General features: G+C 45.0%; 1 protein-coding gene across 4 annotated transcripts in view; it reads left to right on the top strand.

The window, feature by feature from the left end:
- Nucleotides 1-25795, top strand: part of RBM27 (RNA binding motif protein 27) — a 691940-nt gene that overhangs the window by 235772 nt on the left and 430373 nt on the right. For all 4 annotated transcript variants that reach the window (XM_085618112.1, XM_085618111.1, XM_085618110.1 and 1 more), the window contains one exon: nucleotides 18343-18561. In XM_085618112.1, the coding sequence (XP_085474238.1) occupies nucleotides 18343-18561 (219 nt within the window). The remainder of the gene's footprint in view (nucleotides 1-18342; nucleotides 18562-25795) is intronic.

The raw sequence follows: 25795 nt of genomic DNA, 5'->3' as shown, positions 1-25795 counted from the left end.
AAAAAAACTGATTCTAGGGCCTTAAAAAGTTTGTTGTGTACTGAAATAACATATGGAGCATCGATTAGATTAAGACTGTCCCTGTAGCCACACAAGTTAACTAAAGAGGCCACTAGGAACTCGTATATCCTAGCGTACAGGTCCTGGTCAGCTTGGATTTTCGGCCATGTAACTCTTCTACAATTATTAGTTAGGGTTGGCTCTGGTAATTTGGAAATAATGGAGATGAACGTCCTGATCCAGAGCCTTGCCCTTTAATTTTAAAAGTAAAGAGTTATGGTCGCTATCTGACCTTGATTCAATGATCATGTCCTCTATCAGTGGCCAGATTCTAACATCAATAAAAATATAGTCTATTGTACTTGCATTGGCACCCCTCTTAAAGGTAGCCTTCCGTCCTATATCTGATAGTTCTTCCATTGCAAGCCCTCAGATTCCTACCAGCAGATAGGGATGCAATATGTAATGCAACATTTGAGTAACGTTTACAATGTTTACCAGCTACCACATTAGGGATGCCCCATAACTCTTCCTCCTCTATTCGAGAGAAGCACTTAATAGAGTGGAAGGCTCGAACACAGCGTTGAAATCCCCAGCAACTGTAATTTTCGAATTCACTTGAAAACCATCTACTAGATCGTCTGGTAAAGAGACTACTATGAATTCGCTATTAGGAGGTTCTGTCCTAGCATAAACATTAAGCACAGTCAGGACTAAGCCGGACGGAAATGTAAGCTTGATACCCATTATGTCAAGGGAGTTTATCAAAAGTTGCTTGTGTCTACAGACTAAAGTATTTCTAACCAAAATGAACAGGCCACCGCTGGCCCTACCTGACATGAACGGCGGTAAGGCATCCACACAGTATGAGGTGTAGCCATTGATATGCACCTTGTCAACTGCCCAGGTTTCTTGGAAAACACAAATATCAGCATCTCCTAGGCCGATGAACCATTCGGGGTCATGGAGCTTTGATTGAATCCCTGATAAGTTCCATGATAATAAGGTCAGGCTATTGTTGTCCTGTTTCAACCAACAGGAACACTCTCAACAACATCTGCTGTACCATCGGCTGTGTGTACAATTCCATCCTCAGCGGTCAGAATTGGCATGTTTCTAGCTTCCGGTCCAATATAGGAGTTACCATCCTGTAACTCATGAGGTACAACACTGTCAGTTCTCAGAGATACTGCGGCTGACACTGCAGAGTGTAGATCAGAGATATATACAAGCTCCAGGTGTGGGCTGCCAATTATAGATTTAGCATTTGGGGGCCCTGTTGTTTCCCCCAGATCAAAAAACCTTGAACACCTCTTTGGTCCTGTAGTCAACCAATCTTGAAAGTGGCAAAATCCATGGGAGCTCTCCAGTCCCCATCCAATAGAGGCTCCTTTTGCAGCTCATTTTACAGAGCAGGGTCCAAAACAACATACTCTGACCCAAATGCTTCCTTTTACAAAGGCAATAATCAATCCTTTCCCTCTAGACGTTTCTACAGCGGATGATGTAGAGGAAGCATTTCCAAAGGCAGCGGTAAAGGCGCCACACCACGTAACACCCCTTCCTCTAGTAAACCGTGACTTGCCGTCACTTCTCCCCGATCATTTAACACCTGTTGGAGGAAAACTTCAACAGTTTCTCCCCATGTGGCAATATATAACAACCGACAAATGGGTGTTAAACCTTATCCAGCATGGTTATTGCCTAGAGCTCACCTTCAATCCACCAAACATTCCGCCTGGCATTCACAAATTGTCGTCAGACTATTGCAGTTACTCAAACAAGAGGTGCAATCTCTTACAAAAGGGAGCCATAGGACCAGTTCCTTTTCAGTACCAAGGTTCAGGGGTTTACTCTCTTTATTTTATGATTACCAAAAAGAACGGTTCCTTAAGACCAATTCTGGATCTCCGAGTTAAACCACTACATACTGTCAGAACATTTCCATATAGTAACGCTTCACCAGGCTCTTCCTCTCCTACAGCAAGGCGATATTATTCTTTTTTTTTTTTTGTCCACACTGGACTTGAAAGACGCATATTTTCACATTCCTGCAAATATCTCAGATTTGTGATTGCAGGCAAACACTATCAGTCCAGAGTGCTTCTATTCTGAGTAACAACTGCTCCCAGGGTATTTGCAAAATGCCTAGCAGAAGTGGCAGCTCATCTCAGAGGACAACAAATTCATGTCTTCCCTACCTAGACGACTGACTCATCAAAGCCAGCACACACCAAAAGTGTCTACAAAAACACTCAGACCACGCTACACCTACTGGGTTTCACAGTCCACATTCAAAAGTCTCACCTACAGTCTTCACAGATACAATCTTATCTAGGAGCCACTCAACACTCACACGGCTCTACCCCTCCCCAGTGCAGCCAGAGTTTCCAATATCCAAACTCTATTGCTGCAGTTCCAAACCTTGCCAGCCAGGACTTTCATGCGCCTACTGGGAATAATGGCGTCATTCATTGCAATAGTACCTCGTGCAAGACTACACATGCGTCCATTACAATAATGCTTTGCACGTCAGTGGAATCAGTCACAGGGTCAATTAACAGATCTAGTGTTGATAGACAGCCGCACCCATTGCTGTCTGCAGTGGTGGAACCCACAAAATTTATCAAAAGAGCGGCCTTTTATTGACCCTGTTCCACAAGTCGTGTTAACACCAGACGCATCTCTCACCGGTTGGGGTGCACAACTCCATCATTACACAATTCAAGGTCTCTGGGACGACAAACACAGATGTCTCCACATCAACTCTCTAGAGCTTCTAGCAGTGTTTCTAGCACTGAAAGCTTTTTAGTCTCATCTTGCAGGCAAATCTGTCCTAGTCAGCACAGACAACATGACAGCAATGTACTATGCACAAAAGCAAGGCGGGACACACACTTTCCAACATCATGCCTGTCTCAGACAATTTGATCAAATTGCCGACCTCCTCAGCAGAAGGAGTCAGAAAATACATGAGTGGGAACTTCATACCCAAGTTTTCCTTCCATATTTTCAACAATAGGGATACTCACAAATAGATCAGTTCGCCACAGTAGACAACGCACAATGCCCAAACTTTGCCTCCAGGTTCCCGCAACCTCTCTCCAAAGGCAATGTACTATGGATGAATTGGTCAGGGATATTTGCCTATGCTTTTCCGCCTCTCCCACTCCTTCCGTGTCTAGTTCGGAAACTCAAACATCACTCGCATTGATTTTGGTCGCTCCCACATAGGCCCGTCAACCGTGATACACCACCCTGTTAAAGCTCTCAGTAGTTCCACATCAAAAGCTACACCTCCCCTCCAGTCTCCTCACTAAGAACCATGGAGAATTCAACCATCCAAATCCCAAGGAGCTCAACTTAGCAATTTGGCTCCTGAAGTCATAGAGTTTGGATATTTAATTTTACCACCAGACTGTATGACTATTCTGAAAGAAGCAAGAAAACCTACTACCAGAGCTTGCTATGCAGCAACATGAAAACGATTTGTTGTTTACGCAATAACTGCAAATTTCTACCTCTAGATGCTTCTGTTCAGAACATTGTCTGTTACATTTTAAATTTAAGATCCAAAGTCTAGAAATCAGCACACTGGTGACCAGCAATTTGCTCTTGGGACTCTACTTCTAAGGGCACTGACAACCTGTAGAGCAACTTGCAGCATGCAGGGGTGGCAACTATGTAGACTATCTAGCCGCCAAACATCACTTCCTGAGTAGAACGGTGTCTGTGCGGAACCACGCAGCTCCACCTGACTGTGCAGCAGAGTACTGCTGAAAAGTTTCTAGATCCAGTCTGACCCTTGGGGAATATTCAGAAGGTGAGGAATCTGTGGCTAGATAGTTTGTCTGAAAGAGCATTACCGATTTGAGTTCACTTATTGCTGATGTAATTTCCTTTGTGCATTAAGCCATTTGCTGCTGTCTCCCATTTCATAGATCGCATGGAAGCCTTTTATCATCTTGATTGAAGTAGATCTTTAGGACAGTGTAATTACTACTTCAGTTTGAGGCCTGGGCCTCTAAATTAATGCAGCTTAAGGAATGAATAGGTCTGTTTGCACCTCTCTTGCCTCTCTCCCCTGAGGGTGGAGTCAAGTGTCTGAGCCTGTGAGATTGATATAAGCTAAAGCATCAGTCTATTATCTGTACCTCCTATCTATCTTGATTCAGTAGTTGAAGTGACTGAGCCTTCATAACATTTCTAACCCGAGGGAGACCTTACTCCAGCTTAAAATTGTGATGTGTGGCTTTACATGGTCTCGCCTTCTTCCAAGGACATTATTGATAATATACAACTGATAACATACTTATAATGGACAGGATGGAAACATACAATTATTTTAAGGGTAGATGTGAATAAAGTTTTATACATCTTGCAGTATGATAGTAGGCCATGTCAAAACTCAACTTGTATTATTTGAACTGCCTCAAAACCTATTGCTTTTGAGCCATTTTTAAGAACGTTTTGCTGAACAATACACACTTTTACGTGGTTTGACCCCCTTCTTTCCAAGTCACTGTTGGGAAGTGTCAGATGTACTTGCGGTGCCATGAAAGTATTTGAATATTTCATATTTGTCTATTCAGAGCTACATGTAAAACAGCATTTACAATGCAATAGGTCTCGCATTGACATTATTTTGAGCTATTGATATTGTTAAATGGCAATGCTTTTAAAAAAATTAAAAGGCATTGTTATTTACAATACCAAAAGCAACATCTATTGCATTGCATAGCGCGGTGTCCATAAAGTCTGCGCTGTGCTTGTTAAAGTTCCCCCAAAAAAAGTGTGGTGAAGGGCAGAGCCCTGTGGTGACTCACTGGAGAGCGCCTTGAGTGCTGCGTCCAGCTCGGCAGTGGCAATGCTGCCTTGCCAGTGCTGATAAAATGCTCGAACAGCCCTGGGTAGCTGGAGAGAATGGTGCAGGCTGGGGGGCCCCCACCGAGCTTCAGAAACCAGCATCCCGTAAAAAATAGATGTCCCATGTTATCATTTGTGCACCGCGTTATGTAGGTGTATCTGTAAAACTGCACGTTTGACGGAAATTTAGTAGCCATTGAAGAGGCTGTTTGAATTAAAAATGTGCGCCCTATAAATGGCAGTCACCACCATACCATGGGTTAGTCATATATTTCTGGAAATGTGCACAAGTGTGCTGATGTCTTATTTCTGTTGCTGTAGGATGCCTACTTCCAAGTAGAATAAACATATTTACTAGTAGGTTTAAGAAAAAAGACAAACGTGACAGGCTTCAAAATATTATCCATGTTGGGATAGAGCCTGTGCTGCGTTCAACTGTGTCAAGTCCATTAGGCACTGCTAATGTGCACTCGCCCCAGCTCGCGCCATGTATGTGCAGTACAGCTGTGAGTGCCCAGCTGTCTCTGATACATGTTTTATTTGAAAAACAGCATCTATTTAAGGTTTGCCAGAAGCATAGCTTGGGCACTAGTAATACACGTTGGTAGAGTCTTGGAAGTCTCCTATCTTGTCAGATTATTGAAAGTCTATAACTTGACCCAGTGAAATGTTGAAATCTTTTACCGAGGGTTGTAAAATATTAAGATGAGGTTTGCTAACTGGTGCACACGTCTGGGTCTGGAAGGCCCCTCGCATCAACTGGAAAGCCCCTGCAGTGGCATCCGTGCACGCGAAGGGCGACCCTGGGCAAGGGGTTAGCGGGGGGTAGGTGGTCTGGACAGCCCCTCATTGGCTCAAAAGCTGTGCAGTGGAATCAGTGCACGCCGACGGCGGGCCCCTGCCTGACTCCTCTAAACTAAAACCTTTTAAAATACTCATTACCTCCTGCACGGTTATCAGTTGGGCACCTGAAAACACAGTGTATAATTATCAGCCTTGATAACAGGCCTGCGCGCCCACAACGCCTCTATAAATCCATAGTTTGTGTGTGGATTGCAAAAGTTTACCATGGACCGGCGCCCGCACAGCCTTCAGAAGCGCTTTAAAGAGGGCTTTAGGCCGCTAAACATTAATTAGCGTGTTTTCCAGGTGGTGGGGATGTGGAGGGACAGGGAGGAGAGGATAGTTCACCATGAACCCAAATCTCACGCTGTGCACTTCAGGTATCCTGCACGCTACCACTGTTGTCCAGCAATATTTCTGTGTCTTAAGCTCACTTTTAAAGCCCTAAAAGTGTCCTTTCCGCATATTCTGGCATGCATATAGCGCTATCTTGTGTGACGTGACATGCTTTAATCCACAGCTGGTTCCAAAGTGCGCTGGTACACAAAGGGTCTTCCGTGCGATGTAAGAAAGAATCATATAAAGTGGATGAATCAGTTCATCCACTGAGTCTTAAATACATACATTCAGTCATTCAGCCTCTTGGCCCCGGGCACCCATTCAAGCGATCGCGGGATGCCTTGTATGTATGAATGTGCAACCTGTTACTTCACAGGTAAGTGGTGTCGGCCTGGATACCTAACTTGTGTACGTTAGTATATATCGGACTTGACAACTTGTGGATATGTTATTATGTGCCCGTTCGGATACATTTTAAGTATGTAGCAAGTACGGCCGATCACATTGCTCTTTCACGCCGCGGAGTGCCTAGAAGCGGTACAGAGTGGAAGAAGCTCTTGGTGACTAAGAGGGTGAACCTCTAAGCGCGGCCGGACCCCCCCTCGCCCTACCCTCCTCCGCGGCTTATGTTGCGTTCTGCCACCTGTTCTCTCCAGCCCTAGTCCCGGGTCTGTCTGTAGAGCGGACAGCTAGTGTTTGAAATCCTCTTTCCACCACCCCGGTCCTTGGAGTCCGCTCGGTTGGGGGAGCTGACGGGACACTAGGTGCACCATGGGTGATCGCACCCGTTGTCCGGTCACAGAAAGTACCGCACTTTACAGAGTCCGTCAGCACCGGGGCAGCAACAGGTCCCACAGCCGGGGCTTTTACAGGTCCCACTGCCGGGGCCTCAACAGGGGGTCCACGAGAGGTTTGAACAGGAGAGCCGGCGGGGTGTGGGCTGTCTAGGTCAGAGTTACCGATAATCAATCGATAATTAGAAGAAGTGCGGTACTGGTCATCCTGTCGTGACTGTAGGAGCGCGGATATCAAAATATAAATTGTTACCCAAGAATTTTGATTGTTTTTTCACCGTTTCGTGGTCCCTTGAGAACGAGGAAGCGCAGGGAGTACATGGAGCAGCTTTGCCATTGCGGGAAGGCAGGGGGCCATTTGTTTTCACTCAGCTGTGTTTATATTTGCATCGAGCTTTCACTTTCACTTTAAGTGAAAGCGCGATGCAAAAATAAACACGTGGCTGAGTGAAAACAGATGGCCCGACAAAGATAAGAAAATGCTTTGCGACAGTCGCAAAGCAGACGAGTCAGTTCGGATGGGCCCGAACAAAAAAGCAAAAGGGCGGCAACCAAAATACCCCATTTCCAATACCAGGCCACCGTTTAGCATAAGTGATGACGCAAGCCAATGAAAATTATGGGCGGGGCTTCAAGTCCTCTCGCCGAGCGAGCAGCGCTTTGCCCTGCAACGCTAGCCGAGACTTAATCAGTGACATTTTAGCAGATATTTGTCAAAATTGTATTGTACAGTATGGCATCTGGACCCATTCTCGTAGGAAGGTGAGTAGAACAGTAGAAACCATACCAGAATCTGCTCACTTGGCTGATTTTGAGATGGCTGTTTGCCCCCACAATTTTTTAAGTTCACCAGTCGCACTACTGGTTTAAACAGCTGGGCAAGGCAGCTGTTTTGAGACTGAGTGTGGCTTTCCCAAGCTTTTTGTACAGCATAGAATACTAGAACATTCTCTTGGTCTAAGCATTGTTTCAGAAATCATATTGATGAAGCACTATAACCCATCATATTGGATATTGAAATGGCCAGGTCCTTGGCCTTGCAGCAACCCTGGGCAAGCTACTAAAAGAGAGCGAGATGCTTTGTAGTAAAGGTAGTGCATGATAACACTCATTTTAGTTGAAAGTCTCTGACTTATTCACCATTGTTGATTCAGCCAGTGATGTGCATCTGTAGAAACCTATTACAGTTGAGCATACTGCTTGAGATGTGTGAGTGCTGGAATTTCTGCTCAGTCTTTTCTGGTTTCTGTACCACTCCCAGAGCCAAAGTGCATTCCAGGGAGCCCGTCGGCACAATAAATCAACATGGAACCAATCAAAAGGGGGGAGGGTGCCCACTGCCTAGCATACCAGCATCTAATCTGTCCAGATGCCTTGTGGTAAATGCACTCCATGATCACAGTCTGTTGGTCTGCCTCTTAGATACTATCCATGCTACACTTTTAATCATTCCTACAATGAGAGTATGTCCACCTGGAATAACAGGCACAGAGGTTCAAGCTAAAAAAAAGAACCTAATTGTGAGAAGTTGGCCTGGTATATGCTGTCCACTAATTAAAGTGGGCACCCTGTACCAGTCCAAACAACCCCTTATGGTGATAGGTTAAAGACAACCTTTGTGGAAAGATATCTCAGTGGTAGCTATGGAGAGCAGCCTTCAGGCTAAGTCTTGAAGGAATGTAAAGCAGCTTGTTTTACCAGTCTATAATCTCTTGAATGACCAAATGAAAGGACAACCACACCTGGTATATATTTAAAATATATGTATTTAAGATAAAACACACTCCTCTAGTCTCTTTATGAGGCTGGAGTTCGAAGTACTTAAGTTACAAGTCAGTGTTCAACAGTAAAAGCACAAATACACGTTTGGGCCCTAGGGGCGTACCAAACCATATACCAATAAAGTGGTATAAGAACCACGACTGAACTAGACACAAGGCCTTCAGCCTTTAGAAGTGCTTGGGCCCCAAGGAACCACCCATGGTAGTGACATGCGTGCAGTGTTAGAACACAGGCGCGAATTGCCGTTAACTTCTATGGGGAAAGTCGCAGTTGGAAAATTACAAGTTAAGGACACTTAGAGGACGACTACAAGCGAACCCTTTTTGACTTAGAGGTGGCTAGGGCCAACACCCACGGGATCACTGGAGTACTCGTGTTACCTCACCCAGAGAAGCCAGGTGCATAGGTGTCTTTTGGTGTCGGGTCGTGGCGTCGTTTTCAATGGAAGCTGGCAAAGAAGTGCTGCTGCCGTGAAGAGGAGAAGTGTCCGACGAGATCCAAGCCTGGATCGAGGATGGAAGGAACCTGAAAGCAGAGGGGACAAAGACTGGGTCACTTTCCAGTGACCAGGGGCATGATAGTCCAATGCCTACAGGTGTCGGGTGCTTCAGGTGAGTTGACTGGTGTCTTGACTCTTCAGCCACGAGGTCCAGGAGGCATCGACGACTACCAGGAGCTGGATTCGAGCTGTCCCACGAAGTCTGTAGAGTGCTGCGGTGTCGGCGACCAGAATAGACCCAACAAGCCTAGGCAACAGCAAGTCAAGTGGAAATAGAAGAAAGACGTCGGGGCAGACCAGCAAGGTCTGGGCGACTCACCCAGCGAGGGTTAGTAAGGGCACGTCTGGAGCAACCAGGAAAGCCCAAGCAGAAAAGGAGTTGCCTTCATGGGGACCCACTAGCCAACGGGCTAGCAATCACGAAGGAGCCTCGAGCAGTCGCACTGGCAACTGGCCCACGGGTCACTCGTGGAGTGGGGGCCAGAGATCTTCGGTGCTGTAGGTGCCCAAGGCTGGGCACCTACAGCACTCGGAACCCAAAGCACAACTTCGAGGAAGACCAGGAAGATGATGTACCGGCAAAAGTTCACGGTGTCCAGGGGTCACCGTTACACGTCACCCACGATAGCCACGGGCCTCAGCTTTGCTGTGGACTCAGGGTAGCCTCGGGAAGTCTGGAAATCCACCTCTGGTGATGCAAAGACTTCAGCATATGGCGGGAGCTTCAGAGTTGCAGACCGGACAGTTGCTTCTTTGGTGCCTGCCAAGCAGGGGAGTCACTCCTTGACCCCAAGGGAGATTTCTTCTGTCTTCTAGTTGAAATAGAAAATCGAAGGTCCAGGATATATGTTGCAGAGTTTCGTCCAGGGTAATCTAAAGTCTGAAGGACTGGGTTTCTATACTTCTACTAAGATAGGGGGTTGGACATACTCTGGGGACCCACCTATGGGAGGGTCTGGAAAGAGGGGTGGTTACACCCATTTCCTTTGTCCAGTTTCGCACCAGAGCAGGGGCAGGTAGCCCCTGCAACCGGTTTGAACTGGACTATACAGGGACACCAAGTGTGCCCCCAGTGCAGGAGTTTAAGGCACCAGAGAGTGCTCCCGCCCAGCCCTAATACACATCTGCCTGTCTGGGGAGGTGGTTACACCTCCCTGTGACAGGAAACCTATTGTCCAGGCCTCCCCTGGCGGAGTTTCGTCCAGCAGCAGGAGGGCAGACCCGTGTCTGTGGCATCCATTTTGTGATGCCAGGGCTCTAGAAAGTCTTTACCGGTATGACCAGTGGTTACATGTCTCTCACTCTAGAAGGGTGGAATGCTACCCCCGCCGCCAGAACTGGCAAGGGGGGGGTAGTATTCCAAAGTGTTTGACACCAAGCACGACATGTTTCCGTGCAGCCAGTCCAAAGTTTGCATTTACCGTGAGGTTATAATGCACTTAAGAGTATATGGTCAGGCTGCACCACGAACCGCATCAGAGGAGGTACTCCGAACGCTGCAGAGGGGCTCTGCTCTTGCAGGGGCACCCTCTCGCATAAAAACCAAGCACTCTGCTTTCAGGATTAAGGCCTGCCATAGGAGTGACTTATAGGTTTTATATCTGTGTGCAATGGTAGTAATATAGGTAGCCTATACCACAGTAAGGGGTGCATGCACCACCTTACCCAGGCTGCAGTAGCAGACCTGTAGTTTCATTTTGGAGTGCTTCTCAGGGGTGGCATAATACATGCTGCAGCCCCTGGTAGGCCTCAGAGGTACCTATGCCCTTGGTACATAGTATACCATATACTAGGGACTTATAAGGCACTCCAGAATCCAATTAGAGATGTACCTAATATACATGGAAACCATTTTAGAGAGGAAGCAGCTATGCTGGGGTCCTGATTATCAGGGCCACAGCCAGACTATGGTCGAAAAACAGTGAAACACCAGCAAAAAGTGTGGGTACCCATGGGAAGCAGATCCTACTCTCCTACACTAATAAACCACAAAGTAAACCAATAATTTAAAATTGCCAAACCCACTTTTACTACTCTTCTTAGAGTGTGGGAAACTAGCATAGCGTATTTGCCACATGTGTACTTTTGGCTGTGAAATATTACATTCATTCACCATTAAAGCACATTCAATTTTTTTGTATTGTTGGTGGGGGAATTGGTTTATGAATTTAAGTTTTCTTGAAGTGTCTAAAATCGTCCCACACATAGGTTTTCCCACCTTGTCTTCAATCATAGAGAATACTTTTTTCTCAGTTATTTTTATATTTTACACTTGAGGTCGCCTCTAATAATGTGCATGCTTGTGTCCGCATCAAGCAAACTTGTTTAAAAGTTTGCAATAACTTTTTGTGAATCCAGACTTGTATATGAGGTAAATCTGCTTAACCAAACAAAACTGCTTATATATCCATCAGAAATTGGATCCATGTACTCTCTCTTATCTGGGTCAAGAGTACTTTTCAGAATAAACGTTACCTTTTATGTATAAATATATCTTGTTACTGGGAAACACTCCAACTGTGACAAAGCCACCATAGATTAAACGCTGTCTCTAACAACATTAGTACCAGTGAAGGCACAGTTGACGGGCACTGGCTTTGTGAATAACTTATTTACTTTTTCCTGAAATTAGCCCACTACTCCCATGGTCTCCCAAGTAAATTTTCTCATGCTGTCGCATCATATATTTATGGCTGTCGGAGGAGCCGTAGTTTAGTACTCCGTTCAAGATCAATGTCTTGTTTAAAACAGCTTGCTTACTCTATATGGGTAAAATTTACGGTGCTCTGGACTTAAATCTCCTTTTTCACAATTCTGTGCCTTTTTTAATGTTTTTTTTTTTAATTCTCCATCTCAGCTAAATGAAATATCTGCTTGTGATAAAACACCCTTTGGCAAACTGTTTGTCGAAAGTTGAAGGAGTTGTATTGGCTTACTGACCACTCCTTCCCTTTAGCCTCCCAAGCATTCAAAGATGCTGGATCCAAAAGCAATATGAAATCAAGGTTTACTTGCATAGAAGGGAGATAAGGTATGCAGTCATAGGTAGTTGACCGTAGAAGAGATGCAAAGGTTTTTGATTGCAAGATGTCCGCTTTGTCATCCTGCTCATAGTATATTTACCCTTTGGAGCATTACCTTTTAGTAGTGCATGATCAGTATAACAGCCATCTCACCACTCACGTAGCACACACTTTTATAGACTTGTAGCGTGTTGTAGGTTGCAAATGTTGTAGTTACTCAAAATCTTCTCATTTCTTTTCTTCCATCCTGCGTTGCACGAAAGTTGACTATTAATTTCCCATAAATGCTTGGCCGCGTCCCAAGCTGTGATACAGATGACCTTGTTAGTGAATTTTCTTTAAAGTACCTTTTATTTTATTACTCTATCTTTTCAAACTGGGTCTCTGCTTATTTTTTCAATGTACATGGCATTTTGGAATGGTGGGTGCTTTTTGGATATACTTTTTTTTTTTAAGAAGTTTTTTATTGTGATTTGTCCACGTCCAGAAAAACACAGTACAATACAATCGTAGCAATATGTACATATCTCAAAGAATTGTGGGTACTCAAAGAAAGAACTGTCAAGGAATAAATTGTTCGTAACTGAAATCTTGCGTTAATAAGCTTAGTACTGTATTTGGACATTAGCAGGTAATTCTCAGGTAAGGATATCGTAACATAGTAACCTAACTTATCCCCCCCCCCGTCCGCCCGCTCGGTCACATAGAAAACGAAGTTTCTCCACTGTTCTCAGACTGAGAGTGCCCTGTGGCTGCACCTCCTCATCAGATCTGTCAGAGTCAATGAGTAGTTACCCCGACATTTGTGAGGTGAGGCCCTCTCCTATGGGGATCCACATGGTCATGGTGTACCAGGCCCTTGCATCCTCTTCTAGCTTTTCATCCCTTCGAACACACCTCATTCGAATTAGCTCTTCCATCACCTATTCCCGTAAATCTCTGGCTCAATTTCCCACCGTGGGGGCACCAAACCCTTCCAACTAATTGCAATCCTTCTTTTAGCCAACACCAGACCCAACTGGAGGAACTTATGTGTAATCTTTTTCCCTTTAGGCCTAGGGAGAAGACCCAGCAACACCTCCTTACTGGATTGGGGTGTGTCCACCCTGTCACCTGTCGTAAGCGCTCCAGTATAGATCCCCAGAAGAGACTTAGCTGTGGACAATTCCATATCATGTGCAAGAACTGGGCCTCGTTATAACCACATTTTGGACAACTAGCAGGGCAGTCCGGGTATATTTTGTGAAGTACACTTTGAGTCAGATGGACAATATTGAATTGGATAACTTTAAATCTGGTATTAGAACTAATTCGCTTAACCCTTTCATGCACCCTTTTCCTTTCCGAGTCCGTTAAAGGTTCTTCCAGTACTGCGTCCCACTTAGCTTGAATCGAGAGCGGGTGTGCGGCAAGGTCTTCACTTTACGCCCTGTAAATGTGAGATACCAGTCTACGGCCCCTGCCAAGGTCACAAGAGCCTGAAGCGTGGCGGTGATGGGCGGCTCCTCCTAGAACGCTGGCCACACCTCTCCTGCCACCACTGAGATCTTTGCGTATTGAAGGTATTGCATCCTACCCAGCTCAAACTTCGATTCCGCCACCTCCCTAGTGAGGAACTTCTGTCCTGAGTTCAAATGTCCCATCATGTGACAGCCTCCCTCCGTCCATCTGGTAATAGACATTGTTTGACTTATTTGTTTAAACGGAACCACTGACCATAGCAGGGGCTCCGGGGCATAGGGTGCTCGTTTCACCGCAGTTTTTATTGCGGATTCCCAAATTGTAGCGACGTGTCTGATATATGGGAGCTCCTCGGGTACCCGGGATCCCAACATAAGGAGGTCCGGAACAGGGGTTAATAGAAACCCAACCTAGGGACCTCCAGTCCTCCCTTCTCCCACGTCCTCCGTAGTGTATACAGTTTCACCCTTTTCCTTTTGGACCTCCATAACAGGTCAACCAATAGACGGTCCAGCAGGTGGAAATACACCTGTGGAATATAGTAGAGGGAGTTCTGCATAGTATATAAGTATCGCAGAAGAATTACCATTTTTATTAGGGCTACCTGCCCCATCCGGGACAAGGGCAGATCTTGCCAGAACTCTATTGATTTGCAGATACCCTCCACACATTTCCCCATATTGCGTTCTAGGTAGGCTTCCTGCGTGTGTACCAGCCTAACCCCAAGGTAACGGACCGTGTCTCTGACCTTATTCATCCCCACTATGGGTAACTCGTCCTCCTCCTTGTCCTCCAGGCTTCTCATAAGGAAGAGTTTAGACTTACCCGGGTTATGGCGAAGCCCTGATATCTCACCAAAGCCAGTTAATTCCCTAAGGAGCTCCGGGACCACCTCTTCAGAATGCTAGAGGTATACCAATGTGTCATCGCCATACATTGACCCCACAACTAGCGCTTGGACGCCCTTGGGCAGCAATTCGCGCTTTATAAATTCACTTTTCATTTCATTTTCATTTCATGGACAGTTGTCCCCAACCTAATCCCCCATTGCTCCATCTTGCATTTAAGGGTGATCGCCAAGGGCTCAGTCGCAAGGGCAAAAAGGAGTGGCAACCCTGTTGGGTACCTCTCTGGAGTTCTAAGCTTTCCGATACCTGGTTGCGAGGGCGGACCCGAGCCGTTGGTTTAATATAGAGTAGTTTTAACCATTTCAAATACTTATCTCCCAATCCCACCCGCCCAAGTACCATCCATATATAGTCCCTTTCAACAGAATGGAAGTTGAATATCTAGGAGACATAAAGCCCACTCCACCTCCCCCAAGTCCGGCGCATGCCAGATATGTGCAAGTCTACACAAATTGTGTGTGGTGTTCCGGCCAGGGATAACCACAGCTTTTTGCATATACTTGACGCAAGGCAACTAGTACTTCTTTATGATCACATCATCCTCATCTGGATGGGTCTATGCAGACTCCCCTTGCTAGTCTACGCCATCTTCGAAACCAGCACTATCATTTACAAAGCCATCACAACTTTTCTCCTTGCTTATCTTATAGACAAACTCACCAACTCTGGTGGTTCTCAGCACACCCACAGCCAGAACACCTTCCGTCTACAGACTAAGATGCAGCTTACCCTTCGAACCGTGCGGCACACTAAAGATAGTCTGTGTCACACACAAAACCGCTCCTGTGTGAGACCCTGAAATATCTGCCTCAGAAATTCAACATATCAGGTGGCAGCTGTGCACTGAAAAGCTTGATCTAACTCCTACTAGAGCCGCTGAGTTTCAAGAAAGAGAGAACCTACTCTTGCGCCTCTACTGGGAGTGCTTACTGGATCTGGAACTCTCTACCACCAGAGATGCGCATAGTCACCTCTACAAGGGCCTTTAAAAAACGAGTGGGGGATTAGGGTTTTCTCCACCACACTGAAGACTGCCCAGGTAAACTACTTACAGGCTTTAGAAATGGTCCGCAGCGAATTGAACACCTAGAGGAAACATACCCTTTCATGGCTGGGTAAAATTGCGGCCGTCATAATTGTGATCTTACTGCGTCTACTCTATATTATTCAGATGCTCCCACTCTGCCCACCTCCCATGGTGTTGGCTCAAATGCAGCGATTGATCAACTGCGCAATTTGGGGGGGGGGAGGCCGCGGATGGCCTACCATCTCACCTACGTGTTACAAGAAGAAGGTGGTCTGGTAGTTCCCCATCTTGGGCGCTACTATGAGGCGGCGCAACTGCGCTGGATGGTTGAGTGGTATCAACTTGCATCTGAAAAACACTGGTGCTTCATAGACATGCGAGTGGCAGGGATGCATATATGGAAAGTTCCCTGGCTTCCTCGACGCCTCCGCCCGTTGGGTGCGTACCTTTCCCCAGTTCTACGCGCCACCATGAGGGCATGGGGCAGGGTACAGGAGAAATGCCAGCTGTCCTCTGTGGTCTCTCCTTTGACCCCTTTTATTGGGAACCCGGATTTCCCCCCCACCCTGAGGGGTAACTCCTATCTGCCTTGGCAGGACGCACAATGTAAACGCATTGGGGACCTCTTCGATGAGCGAGCGGCCGTGGACTGCACCATGTTGGTAGCCCACTATGGCATCCCCAAGACAGCATACTGGCAATATTTGGCACTGCACCACTGGGTCACACAACCGCATATTCGCCCACACACGGGACGACTCCTCACAAAATTTGAGATTTGGTGTATTACCGCACCTCCAACAAGCGTCTTCTGTCGGACATCTACGGGTTTCTCAACAGGACAAGGATTCAGACAAAGACCCCAGCGCAGGTAGGAGGTGGAGATGGGTGGGCGGACATTGTACAGAGGGCCCGGGCATCTTCCTGCAGTACTTCAGGGAAGGAGATGCTCCTAAAACTTGCGCACTATTGGTACTATACCCCGGCGAAATGGAAACCCCGTGGTAGCAGCCTTTGTTAGCGTAACTGTGGCCAGGAGGGTACCCTCTCCCATACCCTCTCCCATATTCTCTGGCAGTGCCCCAAGATCCAAGCGTTCTAGGAGACCATATTACCTATCATCGACCAAATATACCAGACATAACTCCCTAGGTTCCCTAGCTATATTCTTCTGGGATTACCCAATCCTCTCACGTACCCTCAGGTCCTGTAGGGGCAGGGCGATCACCTTTGCACTGGGGGCGGCTTAACAGGTTCTCCTTGCTAAATGGGGGTACAGTGGAGGTTCTGACTCAGACTGGCTGTACTAATTGTGGGACATAGTGGGTATGGGAAGAATCACTGCCGGGATCCACCGCACACTGCCTAAGTTTGATAAGTCCTGGGTGTCCACGGTGGCATACCTCTCTTCCGAGTTCGTGGAGCTTACCTGCCCTCGATACCTCAAAGTCCTATGCTTCCCCGCAGACCAGATGCCGGACCCAAAGGCCCCGTTACCGGCTCCCCAGCCATAGTTCCCTGCCGACTCATATTCTATGGGTGGAACTCTTTTCTCTCTTTTCTGCTCTCTTCTTTTTCTCCTTGCCCTTTAGGTGAGTGTTCTCTTCCTTCCTCCGTTTCTATCAATAAAAATTTGAATTTGACTGAAGGTTCCCCACCGGCCGGTGGTTGTAGGTGGGTGTACTGTACCGACTTTAAGGCATACTCAATAAATACTACTTAAACCATAAAAAAGGAGTGAAGTCTATACTGATTGAAAGATACTCAATAGGAACTGACCAAGAGTATGCGATAACGGTGACGTCCTGAAGGCTTGCACAAGAATTTATTTTGTTGCCTGTGGCACCAGGCTCAACTAATTATTGTTAACTAGTATATTCTTTCTCATTGCGTTAGCATTTATATATTCTCATCTGCAGAGTTCTGATACCCCAGGGTCATGTTAGCTCTTTAGAAAACTCTCTTTAAATAAAGAAGTGTAAAAAAGGAAAAACATTGCAGCAGGTATTTTGCATCTGTGTATCAAGGTTCTGGAACAACATCCCTGTATCCAAAAGGACCTCCCCAACACTGTTCCAATTTAGGAAAGCAATTAAGACTTCCCTATTTAAAGAAATCTATATAACTGTACTTTAGCAGTCCACAAGTCAACTATATCTCCTCTGACTCATTGACGTTCTAATTGTCTTTGACCCTGTCAGAGCTCTCATGCCTATTTGCTAGATGAGCCCTATAGGAATGCTACATAAATAAATACATGTATACCCACCTACTCGCCACTGCTTTGAGGCTTACTTCTGTTCTTTCTACAGTTTTGCTACTGAATTGTAATTGAAATGGGCAACACAGGAGAGGGGTTTTGAGCCATTTCACCTTATTAGACGTTTGGCTAGATGAGCGTGTGGGATACAAAGAAGTTAAATGCTTGTTCTAATACTCCTGTGTCCAACAATTCATTTGGGTTTCCAAGCCTGAAGGTACCGGTAAGTAACTTTAAAAAAAAAAAAAGTTTTTATTTAAAACCACAACTGAAATATCTAAATGTCTTATACAGGACACATTATCCTTCTCATTTAAGTTAAGAATTAGCAATATGGTTTGCTTGCCTTCAAAAACTACCTCCAGCTCCCTGGGGCATTAAAACAATACTGCCCAGTCTCTTGGGTTCTACACGGAGTTTTATTGTAATAGCATGGTGTTTGGGTCAGACCTGCTTTGAGCTGCATTTGTTTATTATTACACCTGTTTCTTTATAATTATGCAAAATGAGACCTAATCTATATTCTCTTTTTATTTACAGAGATGGGATTTTGCGTACGTGGGGATCTTTGCCAGTTTGATCATGGAAATGACCCTTTAGTCGTAGATGATGTTGCTTTGCCTAGCATTATTCCTTTTCCCCCACCTCCTGGATTACCTCCTCCTGGTATGCTTATGCCTCCTTTGCCAGCACCTCCCAACATGAGAATGCCAGTACCACACAATCAGGGACCCCCTCCTGGTGTGCCACCCATGCCTGGTGAGTAGATGTGTTAAGAGTACCTTTTTTGTACTCTTTGTTAAATTGGAACATAAACAGTGCCAAGTCACAGTAATGGGGATATCTTTAAAGCAATTTCTTTTTCATTTCATACAAATGTGGGAAAGAAGCATTTGATTTAAATCTTTATGTATGTAGATATTTACTTTTCCAATCTTCATGTCTGTTTATGTCCACTTGTTTATATCCCGTTCGTACCTGGCTGCTAAGGAGTTTTGATCGTTCTTATTCTGATAGTTTTTAATTGTTGTTCAAATACATTTTAATTTTAATTATTATTAAGCACTAGTTAGTAGTAGTTAAAAGCTTTATTCGGTAAGGCAATTTCAAACCATAAAAGCATTTGCATGTAAAAAACAATGATATTGTTACAATTGATTGAAAGTAACAAGGACCCCCTGTAGAATATTCAGGCCAATTCCTAGGACAGGGCAACAAACACAGTGAAAAGTATATTTCTAGGCAATCAAAATTGATACAAATATCAGCCACTAGGCTAATTGATATAGAACCAAAAACATTAGAAAAACTTTTAATAAAAGCCAGTGTACCATATAACAATAGAATTAAAAATCATCTTTTGATTGTCAGCAACTCGTAGTGTTTTATATATAAACAAACATATGACCAAAACACAATACACTTTCTAAAAAAAGACACGTTTTTTATAAAAATTATATCAAAAATTCTTAACAAAATACAGACTAAAATATAGGTACAATAACACAAAAAAAGGTTATTCAATGAACACAATATTAAATAAGAAAGATAAAACACAAATGTAAACATTCAGGATATATAAAATTGCGGCAATAGATTGTCTTCAAATCTATTGCCGCAATTTTATATATCCTGAATGTTTACATTTGTGTTTTATCTTTCTTATTTATATTTGGTCATATGTTTGTTTATATATAAAAGTTTTTCTAATGTTTTTGGTTCTATATCAATTAGCCTAGTGGCTGATATTTGTATCAATTTTGATTGCCTAGGAATATACTTTTCACTGTGATTGTTACAATTGATAACATTTCAATATAAGGAAACGGAAAACGTTTAAGAAGGGAAAGGAATAAAGGAATAATTTTTTCCTAGGAAGTAAAAATATGTGCAAACTTGCAATCAAAAGTGCCTATTAGCTGCGTATACTGTTATCTATGTGTAGATTGTATGAGCAAAAGCCTTGACAAAAACAATCCCCCCAGAAGCAGTATTAGGATGCCGAGGGGGGTAATCCCTATATCATAGGGTATGTTATGTGTTATTTTTAAAAGGAAAAAACCGTCAGTTTAGGCATGATAAATTTATGTTACTGTATGGGACATATACTTTCGGTTTGAAAGAATTCAATTTAAAGGTTCGTTCTGTGCCGCACGCAAAATTTTAAAAACTTTGTCATATTTGCTACCACTAAATCTGTCTCTAACATCTGAAGAGCCATCAGAGCAGGTCGACACTGTTTGAGGGCCAACAGTTTCAATAGGGGTATCAAATACAGATTTCTTGGTACGATATAGAAGTTACAAAACATAATTGCGTGCAAAGTCGACTGGGGAGAAAGACCGTCACAGGGACACAAATTCAAATTAGTAGCCCAGTCGTTTGTCACCGGGAAGGTGATCAGTCTATGAAACATGTTGAAACGGAATCTTGTTAGTAAGAATTTTTCATAGTTACTTAGACTTAGATTCAGGTAGGGCTCCATTTTATCTGTAGTTTGGATAGAGAGAGAATGCTGAACGGAGGGTTTAGTCGTTTCAAGAGCCAGGCGTAGCTCTGCTAAATGGGTTAGGCATGCATCTCGTAAGTTCTTTCTTGAGATTGAAATCAGGTTTTGGGGCTTAAAGTAAAAGTGAGCGAATCCCATGTCTGAAAAAGACTTTTTGACGTATGATAACCAAGTGATTTTAGACTCGTGGTCCAGGTTCATGCAGTCAGTGATAAGTGCCTGTGTTAGTTTTAATTCTGTTGTAGTCCAAATACGGTGCCAGAGAAGAATTGGCTGCATCCGTTTCACGTCTGTGATGTGTGGGAGACCCACTTCGCTGTGAATGTTAAAAGTTGAGGTAGACGAGGGGACGGCCAATAAAAATTTCAGAAAGTTGTTCTCTACCTTTTGGATCGGGTCTACTCTTACGTTGCCCCATATTCCTGCCTCGTAAATTGCCGTGCTGACACATCTTGAATGATAAATGTCAAGCATTTCCTTTGATGTTCTCTTACCCAGATTTCTTGCGAACTTGGTCAATGCTGTTGTGGCCTTTTGAAATTGCAATTTTCTATTCTCTATTGAACTTTTCCAGGTGCCTTTACTGTCTATTACTACTCCCAAATATGGATAGGTGGTAGTGTTTTCTACTTGTATGTTATTTAGGTAGATATTTTTTTTCCCTTTTTGAAATTGGTTACCTGAAGTCATTATAAATGTCTTTTTGACATTGATGTTTAAGTTCAAATGATGCATAAAATTTTTATATCTGTCCAGTGCGCGTTGTAGTGCAAGGGGAGTGCGAGCGATTATAACTGCGTCATCCGCATAGAGGAGGGCGGGGATCGGGCGAGTTTGAACATATGGCTGGTCCTGGCTACCCTTCAACAAGGCTGCTTCCAGACCGTTTGTGTACAAATTAAAAAGGAAGGTGGCCAGGACACAGCCTTGCCTGACTCCCCGCTTGACCCCAAAAGATGACGTTAGTTGCCCCCCTATACCGTATCTTACTCTTGTGGTCGCGTTGGAGTAGATTTCCCTAATATAATTGACCAATTTAATATCAACTCCCATTTCAATCATTATGCTCCACAACTTATTATGGGCCACGCAGTCGAAAGCTGCGGAGAGGTCTACGTATGCCAAGCAGAGGCTGCCACCCTTTGCCTGGACATACTTCCCTCTCAGGAGTGTGAGATTTAAAACCTGTTCGATGGTACCTCTCCACTCTCTGAAACCGAATTGGAGATCGGATAATATGTCGTTTGTTTCCGCCCAGTCTTGCAGCCGTGCCAAGAGAATTCTCCCTACTATTTTTCCTAGGGAATCCAGTAGGGATATGGGTCTTTAGGTCCTACCTTTCCTATTGCCACTAGGACTTTAAGTAACAGGGGGGCCCAAAGGTCGGTGTTTGATTTGTAGAGGTCCATAGGGACCCCGTCAGGGCCCGGGGCCTTCCCTGGTCTGCTTATATTCAGTGCCCGATTGACCTCAGAGAGGTTAAAGTCCAGGTCTAACGGGTCCGTCAGGTCGGTTGGAAAAATATAGGTCTGCCTGCTTATTCCCTCAGGGTTTGCAAATATTTCTGAAAAGTGGTTTATCCACTCTTGTTCGGTTATGGTTGTTTCGATTAGTCCACGATCTTTAGGGCCTGATAAAAATGGGGAATTAACGATCTCCCAAAAGGTGGCCGGGTCGTTGTTAATACAGCTATCATGAAGGGCGATCCAATGTGCCTCTTTTAATTCTTTCTTCCTGGATGTTAATATTGTGTTGTATGCTCTCCTAGCTTGTAAGACCTCTCTGGCGTCTCTTGGGGATTTGTGTAGGGTTTTTTTTAAATATTTTGTGTGCTGTAGTACACGCTGAGTTAAACCACCTGAACTTGGGGTTCTTTTTTTTGAACGTCTTCCCACTGGACTTCACACTCAGGGCATCATTAACTTCCGATATTATTTTGCCGTAATTTGTTATGATCTCTTGTGGGGATGAAGTATCCGTTAAGCATACTAGGAAGGCTGGGTGTGCTGCTTTAAGTATAGTTTCTAGAGTGACTATGGGGTCAATATGAGACCATTTAAGTGCATAGCCATTTGGACGGGGCATTGAGATAGTGTCTGCATGGTAGAGTGTTTGTGCCTTCTTTTTTGGGGCAGTGGTTCGGATGGTAATAGATAGTGGGAAGTGGTCACTGAACGCGCAGTCGTGGGTAGTGACTGCTCTGATCGATTCGGAGGGATTATTTCCCACCAAGATGAAATCAATACACGAAGATAGTCCTCTGCCATTGAAGGTTGGAGCGAAAGCGGCTGGGGGGTCGAGCAATTCGTTTGCAAAAGCTAATTGAAGGAGAATCATGGTCTCGTTCAAAAGCGCCCCTTTTTGGGAATGGGGAAAATGAGTAATATTGTTGTTTAAGTGATCTGTGTAGCCGCAATTGCCTTTGTGTCTGTTCTTACACAGTGTGAGGTTAAAATCACCTCCCCATATTAGTATTGGTTCTTTTCCTTTGTTTTGGATGATTTGTTCGGATAAGAAATGACGTATTTCTTTCATAATCTCCGTGAACTTTGCGTCTGCAAGATTATTATATAGATTGACTAGCAAAGTGGGTGGCATTTTTGTTATGGTTACTCGTAGAATTTGATAGTGTGTCTCATTTTTAAGGGCTTGAACTTTTAGGGTAGGAATTAAGTTTGAAACATAGGTCACTAGGCCGCCCTTTGCTCTACCAGAGGTTGAGGCCAGGGCTGGACTGAAGAAAGTTTTATAACCATTAATATGGATAGGTGTAATTACCCATGTCTCCTGAAGGGAGATGATGTCGCTTTCTTTTACAAAGTTTATCCACCCCTCGTTATTGACCTTTGACCTCAGGCCTGAAACATTCCAGAAGGTTATGTTCAGGTTTTGGTCCGACAGAAGATTGTTATGTAAGTTGTTAAGAGTTGTCGGGGCGTTTGTTTTAGCTTCGGAAGAGGCCTTGGGTGGAATTGTATTAGCCCAGTTATGTTGTCCTTCTATAGTGGAGGGTATATTATTGGGCACACTGTTAGATTTTGAAGTAGGGGGGTCCCCTGTTAAGGTGGTAAAGGCAAGGTGGCGAGGAGTGGAATACACCATGCTATTATCCTGGCTTAAATTTATGCTAGGATGAATATTAGCGATGGTGGGCTTCTGAATTGCAATCATGGGAGTAGGATTGTCTGACGATGTTGGTAGTCAATCCAGTTCCTCTAATGATGCAAGTTGTTTAAACCTATTTTGTAACAGGATACACCCATTCCTTGAGTAGTCACTTCTTGGTTGTATGTAGTAGAAGAAGTCGAGCGGCTCCATTTTAATTACTGTGTTTTCGTGTGTTGTTCCCCTATTAATCCCAAGAAGAGATCTCACGAGACCGGGTGATTTAAAGTTTATGACTATACAGTCTCCGGTAGTGCTTTTGTGAGAATCACCTATCCAACCCACCCTCCTGACCATCAGTATCTGGTTAATGTGATTTGGATGGAAATAGGTGTGTTTAAAAAGCCAGTCCGAAACCTTGTTTCTGAGTGAAACCCATGACTCGTTTGAACCTTTATGTAGAAGTGGGACGCCTGTTAGAACTAAAACATAGGGGGAAGCAGCTGGTGGTAAATTTAAACATTCTTTGTTTGGCATTGGAGGGAATTTTGTGAGGTTAGGTTTATCTTGATTGGGTGTTTTGTGGGAGTTAGTTACTTGTTCCACTATAACTTTTGGTCTGTTGTCTCCCGTTATACGCAGATTATTTGCCAGTGTGCCTGTAGTGTTGGGAGTAGGGTTTTTTTCAATAGGGTTATTGGGAATTTCTTCTGTGGGAGATGAGGACTGTGCCTCCTGAGAGATGGATTGACTGTTATTACCCTGTATGCGATACGAGTTGGGTCGTGATCTGCCCTCGAGTACCATTTTCTCTAATTGGGCAAATTTGTCTTCGAAAACCGCGAAGAGTGTGGAAATCATTTCGCTCATTTTCTCCTCTATTGCTTGGTTCACTATTTTTTTTAATGGACTGTACAGTTTTCTTTAGATGTTGTCGCTATCGTTTCATTTAAGGTTTCTAATTTGGCGTAGGGATTTTGGTTGCGTTCCTCAGTCTGTGTGCCTATATTCCGGGAGACAAGATGAAGTAATTTCTTGCCCTCTTTGTTGGGGCGTCCTTTTGGGTTAGCCCCTCTACCGGCTGACTGTTTTGTTTTAGCTTTCCCCCGGGTTTGGGGTCCTTTGGTTTGTAAAGGAGTGGGTTTTGGCACTGCCTCTATACACTCCAGGGATTTTAAGGGGTTAGAGACTGGAGAGTCAGGAGTAAATAACAAGGTGGGTGAATTACTCATTGGGGAGACACTAGGAACGTCAGGGGGTCTGGGTACTCTGTTTGTTGGGTCTAGCGAGAGCCTCCTTTCGGTGGATTGTATTTCCTGGTCAATTAAGCATTCTGCTCTCAATAGATAGGCATCTAACGTGCCCACAGCGCATTTGCGTTTTTCCATGCTTAACCGGACAAAGATCACAATATATACAAATTAATCAGTCCTGCACTATAATGTTGGTAACAGGGTAACATAAACTAGGGAATGGTCGCAACCAGTCCGTGAGAAGCTGGTGGGCGTACGAAGTCCGGTCACTGGAGTGTGACGTACCTTAGCTTCACGATGTCCTTGTTTGCTGGCGGAAAGGGGGGTGGCCCAGCCCAGCCTCTGTCTGCCCCTGACGGCCACAGACGTGGGGGGTGTGATCCGTTTAAGTGCGCCTCAGTGCGCAGAAACAGCGTGGGCGGCTTTCCGAACGCTAGGGATACTGGGATGTGAAGTTCCCACCTCCACTCCGCGGCCGCAATGGAAGGAGTTGCGGCGGCGGGAGTCAGGAACCAGCCAGGAAATCAGAGGTGCGGGAAGGAGACTGGATGTTCCACGTCAGGTACAAGCCCTCAAATTGGTGTCAGAACGCCCGCTCTGCCGGTGGTGTAATCCGTTTAAATGCGCCTCAGTGCGCAGAAACAGCGTGGGCGGCTTTCCGGCCGCTAGGGATCCTGGGATGTGAAGTCCCCACCTCCACTCCGCGGCCGCGATGGTAGGAGTTGCGGGAGGCAGGAACCAGCCAGGAAATCAGAGGTGCGGGAAGGAGACTGTCAGAACGCCCGCTCTGCCGGTGGTGTAATCAGTTTAAATGCGCCTCAGTGCGCAAAAACAGCGTGGGCGGCTTTCCGGCCGCTAGGGATCCTGGGATGTGAAGTCCCCACCTCCACTCCGCGGCCGCGATGGAAGGAGTTGCGGCGGCGGGAGGCAGGAACCAGCCAGGAAATCAGAGGTGCGGGAAGGAGACTGGATGTTCCACGTCAGGTACAAGCCCTCAAATTGGTGTCAGAACGCCCGCTCTGCCGGTGGTGTAATCCGTTTAAATGCGCCTCAGTGCGCAAAAACAGCATGGGCGGCTTTCCGGCCGCTAGGGATCCTGGGATGTGAAGTCCCCACCTCCACTCCG

The sequence above is a fragment of the Triturus cristatus genome, chromosome 7, assembly GCF_964204655.1.
Source record: "Triturus cristatus chromosome 7, aTriCri1.1, whole genome shotgun sequence".
In the NCBI taxonomy this organism is placed as follows: domain Eukaryota; kingdom Metazoa; phylum Chordata; class Amphibia; order Caudata; family Salamandridae; genus Triturus; species Triturus cristatus.
This window is presented reverse-complemented; position numbering and strand designations above follow the sequence as displayed.